We start from the raw sequence: 8,391 nt of genomic DNA, 5'->3' as shown, positions 1-8,391 counted from the left end.
GAATAGGTAGTAGAGGAAGTGATGATTATAGATTCCCGCTTGGATGATTCAAAGAATAATTTGTGTTGATGTTCATAGAAAAACAAACGTTATAGGATTTTAAATTTTAAATATTAAATATAGTTTAGCAATGATTGTGACTAGAGGACCCTAGCAAAAAAATTAAAATATCTTGAATCTTTAATTGATTTAGAGTGATCATATAATTGGATTAGAAGAATTTGGACATGTAAACATGAAATTCATTCTATAAGTTATTGAGATGGGTCCTAAGACCTTGGAAAAAACTTCGTAAGAGTTGTTTATAAATAAGATATTAATAGTTTACCATAAAAAATTGTAAAAAATGTAGGAATTAACTTTTTCAAACGATATTTGACTAAGGGTCCGTTTGGAAAACTTTAAAAGTAACTTTTTTGAGTTTTTGACTTATAAAAAGTAGTAGTATTAATGTATGGTGTAATTTTCAAAACCAAAATACAGTTTTTTAAGAAGCTATTTAGGAACTTATAGAGAAGTTAAAAAATAACTTCTTTCATAATACTACTATTTTTTTTATCACATTTCTATAAAATAAGTACTTTTAGAACTAAAAATCCAAACACAAAATAACTTATTTATAAACTACTTTTAATATAGTCATTTATTGTTTAAGCTATTTTTTCAAAAGTAACTTAATTAAGTTGTTTACCAAAACTGGGCCTAACTTTATCTTCTTTTTTCTTCCTCCTACTCTTGTTAGTTGAGAAAGAAAAATGTGTGAAAATTTTTTATTGACTAATTATCCACAAAAAACATTGATTCTCTAGTTGGACTAAAAAAAAAGATTACCATGGTCAATTTTTTTAATCTAAATTTGTTCTTTCAACATTCCAACTTCCAACTCATAGATAACTCATCATTTCAATCATTTTGTGTCCACCAAGACTGGTACATCATAATGTCAACATTAAATTAAGAAGGTCAAGTATTGCCTAGCCTACTTAAATATATACACCAAATATCAATAAATTCCTCTTGGTTTTGACAATGGATTTTCCCAAGTGGTTTCACATTGCAAGGGGATTTACATTTCTACCACCATATTTAAAATCACAGTTTTAGAAGTCATATTTTATGCCCTTAAATTGTCATTTTATAACTATACAAAAAAAAAATTGTCATTTTATAAGGAAATACTTTAAAATTCATCATATGATCATATCTAAACAATTTAACAACTTTTAATCTGATATATAAAATTAAAAAGAATCCTACAAGTACATTATATATAAATTGCAAGATAATTTTCTACTTATATTTCTAACAAGCAACAGTACTTCATCTTATCATATTGTGCAGACAAAGTGCCTGTTTGGTTTTAGCTACCAATGAGGGAATGAACAAGAACAAGCATTACAATTTTAGGGTAATAAAAGGTGTTACAGAATAGTTCCAATGCATCATCCAAAAACCCTAAAAGTGTTGAGCAACTTGAGCTCAATCACATTATAAACAAACTATTGCCTTATATATATATACTGAACAAAGTTGGAGTCACAAGTTAGAGATTTTCTTAGAGGAGTCACAAGTTAGAGATTTTCTTAGTCCTTTTTGAGTTTGTCTTGGCCAAAGAGTCACAAATTTCTCTCCTCCTTTTGTTGTTTTTCTTGTCATCCATGTAATCATTATGGTTAACAGCTATTCCCCCAGTACTCTTTCCTTGAACATCAAGTGCATCTTTTACAAAAATCTTCAGTCTCCATAGGGTGAAGTCGGTCTGTAAATTTTTACAAAAATAAAATATGATGAAATTTTGCGTAGCACGTAACATGATAAAAAAAATAAAATTAAAAAAAAAGTTTTAATTACTATAAAAATCCCCATAATTTTCATTCGAACCTTCAATTAGATTCCTATAGTTGAGAAGTTTGTGTAAGTTTCCATATTGTACAAAATTTTTCAATTACATTCTTATAATTTATATATTTCTACATAAAAAGTCTTTATATTGTACAAATGTTTTTCAACCTAAGCTAATCCCTTTAGTCTAAAAGCTTTTTGATCATTCCGTATACCGTACAAAAAATGTATAAATAACTGGTTTATCATCAATATAGAGGCTTGAACACAAAATTTTTAAAATAGAATGACTTGGTTAAAAGAAACATTGGTATAGTTCAGGGACTTTATTAGAAATGTTTTAACTTTGGGGACCTCCAAAGTAATTTAAAGTAGTTATTTAAACAGGCCAGAATGGTCAAAATTTGACAACGGAATGCTGCAAAAGTTGGTAGGTAGATAAACAAAAAACTAGCATTACAGACCTGAGCATCAATGTCGAGGTCCACCTCTTCGGCGCTAGATTGGAAGTTAGGGTTGTTCTCAGCAACAATCTCCAATGCCCTGTTTAGGTTTTCAGGAGACAATTTGGTGAGAGCGGTCCCAAGTAGTTTCTTCTCGTGTGTAGACAGTTTCCTACATTAAATTTCATTTGTCATGGTCAGTGATGGTAAGCAGTGCCAAATGTCAACAATCGACACAATACCAAAGTACCATTGCAAGATAAATCATGCATTCAAGTTTCAATGCAACAAACTATCAAACACACATTTATGGATCAAATCGGCATATTGTCTCAGCAGTATGATTTAAGCACCTTTGAGTTTAATGCTGAACAAGGATCATGAATTCAATACAATATATATATATATATATATATATATATATTCCAACAAGGTCTTTGCCATAACATGGACATCATGTTTTTCATTGTTGTATTTCATTGCGTTCTTAAATATCAACCTTACGTCAGCATATATCTCCCGGACATTCTTATATCCAGTGCCATCCTTGGCTTCCATTTTACTTTTTATTGTACTAAAATCCATTGGCTTTTCAATAACCTAGAAGCAGAAAAATAAACACTTAGAAATCATTCTAAAGTTCTAAATGTGAAACCAGCCGCACAAATTATATTTTTTTTTAAAAAAAAAAGACCAAGCCAATAATTAACCTTTTCTTTTCAGCAGAGTATATTCAAGTATTTTTTGTAAGCAACAGAAAGGCATTACCTCGTAGTAGTCATGAAGCCCAAGACCTTCTACATCTACAGGTTCCATAAAGGGCCAGGCCCATTTATGCTGAGTGATCTGAGTAGAAACACATATGATATATCAACATTTAATTTTCACGTAGAACTTGGTATGCTCAATCACAATATTCAACATTAAAAGGGCTAGAAGATAATTTAAAAAATGGAAAAGAAAGTGCATCTCAAGAATTTGTGGTTAACTCTTAAAAAGATCACAAAGAAAAAACAACCAATCTTCATCCCACCAAAATTGGTTGGCTACAGGGTCATGAAAGTAATGTACATGAAAAGATCTTAAAATATCTAGCTGGACAAAATTATGGACTAATACACCAGGATAACTATCGACTTTTTAAATAAATAATAGTTTTACTTGACTTCTAGGTATCTTATCTTCCTAGGAATTTATTATTCAGAAGCATATGATCTTATAGTTATTGGATATGTTTGGAGAAGACCTTTATAGAGGCTCAAATTAGGAGAGTGGATCAGATGCTGGGTAATCCTAAAGCGAGAATTGGAGGGAGACCTAAGGAGACTACAGGGGAAATTATTGAGAGATGTGAATATATACTCAGGTAACACGACAAGTGTGTATAAGTGAAGTGAACTGAGCTTAGTCAATGATAGTTGTGGGAATTTCCATATACACCCTGGCCAGCCAAAAAGCAAAATCAGTTAATCAGTTAAAGGGTGCATGCTGCATAGCCAAATGGTTCCATGTTAATCCCACAATATACAAAAACTATAAATAATGGTAAAAAAACATCCGCACTTGCCTGCCGCAATATTGTTGCAAACTGGCGCATGAGTTCTTGCATTCTCTTTGTAGCAGCACTTTCAGTTCGTGCAGCATCTAGCAGCAATGGCTTCTTAGTTGCAATAAGATGCTTCTCTCGAACCTTCTCTTTTACAACTGGGCCACCTTTAGAATTATTACCTTGAATGCTATTGTTACTATTGGATTGGTAGAACTGTTCAACCTCAATCAATTGCTTTTCAAGCTGCAAAGGCAATAAGATTATCTTTTAACAAACAATTTCAATGGTTCAAAGCTTATAACATTAATGTAATGAATGGAAGCAAAATTGAACTTCGCAGCAAGTATAAGCTACCCCTAGAGCTTTAAATATTCATGAAAGATGTATATTTTCTTTCACCCTGTTAAAAAAAAAAGGAAAATAATTTTGCAGTTAAAATGAGAGAATTAGGGTTCTACTGATAGAAATCACTTCAGATATGAAAATATATGTGGCAGATGAATACATGCCCAAAGGGTTGTTCATAATATGTCAATTACTTGTGTTGATGCCGAAAAATACTAGTTTCATAAAGATAATCCCTCTAATAATTAAAAGATCACATGCTAGTCATTTGATAACTAATTCAATAAAAGCAACATTTAAACCATAGCATAAAGGGAAAGGAAATAACTCACAAAAGGAAAAAAGTGTTGCTACGGCCCAAAGTTGAGCAATTCACCAATGGAAACTAAAACCAATCCGGGAAATTTGGTTGTTCTAAAAAACAGGGTTTTGTGTATTCCTTTAACATGGGATAAAGTTTATTAGGTTTTTTATGGTGTTTGGATAGTACTTTGGTATAAAGGTTCTCTCATAAACAAATAATGTCCACCATATCCACAAACAACAAATGTTCACCTACAAGATCGAATCAAGGACTAATTACATGACTATAGTTAACAAATATTCCTTTTTTGTGAAAGCACAAAGTATCCACATAAGTTCAGCTCCTAGAACCACCCATCAATACTCATTGGACCGTGGGAGCACAAGAACTATGAATTCTCCCCACACAAGTTCTTCATCTAATGTTCAAAACGGCATCATTGTTGCAAGAGTCAAACTGCATATCACCTTAATCAACCCTTCACGAGTAGTTAACTGATATTCTAAAATGTGCGAAAGATGCTAATGAATTCAGACTAGTCTTCTAGCAATATTAATCTCAAGCCTAGAAATCAACTTGAAAAATCACTTTAACCCTAGAAAAAGAATAAAAAAGGCCTTAAATTTATTTTCCATTAGTAAACTTAATGTACCACAATACAAACACTAATAATGAAAGTTGAATTCCAAACACTGTTTAACTGAATTCCACTTAAATTGTTGCTCTGGGAAGAACAATATGAATACATTCCTAACAATATGATTTTTGGTGTACACTTAGCATGGTTGAACACCAAAATCTCCTCATATTTGTTTGGATTAAGCTTGTTTTAGCCTCAAAAGAGCTTATAATTTAAAACTCTCAACTCCAAACTCAAATCATGCCCTATTCCATTGTTGCCAAGACTAACTAATGTTTCAAAGTTATGTCCGAATTGAAAAACAAGCACACACCTTTTTCAAGAGACAGAGAAACAACAAAAGCATAACAAAAACAAGTAATGGTATTAACCACAAAATTAATATAAAATTTATAAAAGAAAATTAAGGAAGATCTAAGGAGTTGAAAGATGAGGTGCCTTATCAACATTGGCAACAATTTCATCAACGTTGCGCTTGAAACCATCCAAATCAGCAACCACGTCGGAGGAAGCAACACCGCCGCCGCCATTGCCGCCGCCTACGGTTTGGTCCATATCCGAATGGAAAGAACAATAATTCAATTGGGGACAAACACAAAGTATTGAAGTAATTGAAGAAAAAACCGATCTTTCAGCTGAATTGGGGTTTCTTCGTGCTTCAGCTCCAGTTGGAACCTTCAGCTCCAGTTGAAGTAAATCCCTTTTCTAAAAAAATAATAATTAGAAATTGTGTGATTTTATATTTTGAGTTTATTTGATTTTAGAGTTTTAAATATTAAATCTCCATTCTCCCATAAGAATTAGTAGTGAATAAAACGATAATATAAATGAAAAAAAAATACATTATTAACGATAATAATTCAAAAAAATATTTTCGATTTTATTCATTAGTTAAATTGATTTTCTAAACTTTTATTTAGTCAATTAGTCTTTAAAATTTCAAACAAAATAATTACGTTTATCATACTCAATTTTTTGGGATTTTTGTAAAATTTTTAAATTTCTAAAAAATTATAATTACATTTTAAATTTTTATACGACTCTAAAACTCTCACACATTCTCAAAACAGTTACTGAAAAAACTGTTTTAAATTTTTTAAATTCTTTAAATATTGTTTTGTAGTTTATTCTAGAGATTAATTTGTTCATATTAGACATCTGAACATCTTGTCATGGGGTTCGTTTATATTTTTATGTTGGTTGCTAAAGACCTAACACAATTCTCCTCCTTTTTTATGTTGGTTGAATCGCGTCTCAGGTGGTTTGGACATGTGAGAAGAAGACCGATAGAACATCCAGTCAGGAGGGTGAATGAGATGGAAGATGGACAATTGGCGAAAGGGAGAGGAAGACCTAAGAAAGAAGACCATTCATGAGGTGGTCAAACGAGATCTACATGTAAACGGTCTCTCTGTAGACATAATACATGACATGACAGAACACAATGACATCGTTTGATTCATGTAGCCGACTCCACTTAGTGGGACAAGGTTTTGTTGTTGTTGTTGTAGACATATGAACATCTAAAATAGTTATATATTTGAATTAATATTTTATATCAGCAGTCATTAATTCAACTGTTTCTACCTTCAAGCTTACCTATGCCAATGGCTTCTCAATTATTCTCACTAACCCTAACACCAAACACTCTTCTTTCATCTTCTTCTTCTTCTTCTTATCTTCTTCAGACACACTCCTCCCTCTTTCCGAATAGTAATGGACCTCCATTCACAAGGCACCTCCTTATCCACTATCGCAGAACTTCTTCACTTTCCTTTCTTCCATTCGTTGGGAACGAAGACACTGATCTCCGAGTCTCTACTCAGCAACAACAACAAGAAGAAGAAGAAGAAGAAGAGGATGAACCAACACCTGAGGACCTTCAATACGTTAACCAAATCAAAAGCGTACGTTTCTCTAATTTCTCTTTTCAATTATTTTTTTCGGAAAGTTTTTTCTTCTAATTCAATTGTTGATTGCATTTGCAGGTTTTGGAGCTTCTTAGGAAAAACCGGGACATGCTCTTCGGCGAGGTACTTCATCTTTTCTTTTCTTTTTTTTGGTTTTTTTTTTTTATAATTTTGGTTTTTTAATCAGTTGTGTGTTGATGAATATATGTCAAGAACTGTTTATTATTTGAGTTGGTAAGATACTGAAGTTGTTATGATCATGCCATTCGGATTAAATTAGAAGCTTAGAACTTTTTATTGTTAATTAGAGAAGGAAATATGGAAAATGGAAAGGGAAGGACACTTTTTATTTTTGTTCATCAGAATGACTAAACATATATGATTTATGATAAGTTAATATGACATCGTTTGATTCATGTAGCCGATCCACCAGGTGAAACAAGGCTTAGGCGCTTGTTTTTATTGTTAGTTAGAATGGCCTAAAGAGTCTGAACTGAGATTTTAAAAAATATTGTTTGAGCTTATAGTTTTCACTGTTGCCACTGTGTCTCTCAACCGATTCTTGCATTTGCCGCATTGCTATCTAGTAATTATTTCTTCCCCCCGATTTCCAGGTGAAGCTAACCATAATGATTGAGGATCCTAGAGAAGTCGAGAGAAGGAGATTACTCGGCATAGAAGATCCCGATGCACCAACAAGAGATGATCTAGTTGCTGCCTTGGACGAAGTAAGTTCGTTCGTTACAATAATAATGATAATCAAAACGTGTGTTGTTAGCTTAAATAATAGATGTTTTTTACAAATATCAACAAAGTTTTTGGTAATAATGATTATAAAATTGAACTATAGATCATATTCTGGCTGGTGGCTGCGATCATCTCATTTCCCTTAAATGTGTGTAACCTGTGCTGCTTTCTCAGAATCTGCTCCTCTCTTGTTCTTGCATTGTGCTGCTGTGGTTTCCTTATAACACTCACTGTTTGGCATATATGGTCAATGTTGTTGAGCTTTTCAAAATCCCTGGACCAATTTCCAGTGACTAGATTTAATAGTTTGGTAGAAGTAAAGAACATAAGTTGTTGTGGCAGTGTACAATATCCTTCAATTTGGTGCTCCTGATTGGAGTATACCCTTCAATTTGGTAGACGTTTGCCATTTATTTGGTGTAAAGTGCATGGCCTTTTTCTAATGAGGGGTTTCACAAACAGATATAATGAAGGATTCAGAAGCTGTGTTATATTGTTTTCCATATTCCATTTTGTAGAGGATTCCTCATTCTCCTCTTCCTCCCAGTAATTTTTTCGCTTCAAGTTAATAAGATTTATTCGTTTATAAAAACATCAAGAAGAAGAATGTT

General features: G+C 32.3%; 2 protein-coding genes across 2 annotated transcripts in view; one reads left to right on the top strand and one right to left on the bottom strand.

The window, feature by feature from the left end:
- On the bottom strand, positions 1,250–5,853 carry LOC107643826 (transcription factor GTE6). Its single transcript, XM_016347579.2, has 6 exons — positions 5,562–5,853; positions 3,853–4,077; positions 3,054–3,131; positions 2,679–2,885; positions 2,307–2,462; positions 1,250–1,759 (listed from the first exon to the last, which is right to left on the bottom strand). The coding sequence occupies exons 1-6, from the start codon at positions 5,676–5,678 to the stop codon at positions 1,565–1,567; spliced, it is 978 nt and encodes a 325-aa protein (XP_016203065.1). The 5' UTR covers positions 5,679–5,853; the 3' UTR covers positions 1,250–1,564.
- LOC107626525 (ycf3-interacting protein 1, chloroplastic) overlaps positions 6,794–8,391 on the top strand; it is a gene marked incomplete at its 5' end in the record, with an annotated part of 3,800 nt that continues 2,202 nt past the window's right edge. The window contains 3 exon segments of the mRNA XM_016329459.2: positions 6,794–7,030; positions 7,112–7,156; positions 7,648–7,761. Coding sequence (XP_016184945.1) covers positions 6,794–7,030; positions 7,112–7,156; positions 7,648–7,761 — 396 coding nt within the window.

This window comes from Arachis ipaensis, chromosome B01, assembly GCF_000816755.2.
Source record: "Arachis ipaensis cultivar K30076 chromosome B01, Araip1.1, whole genome shotgun sequence".
Taxonomy (NCBI): Eukaryota; Viridiplantae; Streptophyta; class Magnoliopsida; order Fabales; family Fabaceae; genus Arachis; species Arachis ipaensis.
The sequence above is the reverse complement of the archived record's forward strand: the minus strand, read 5'-3'. Positions and strand labels throughout refer to the sequence as shown.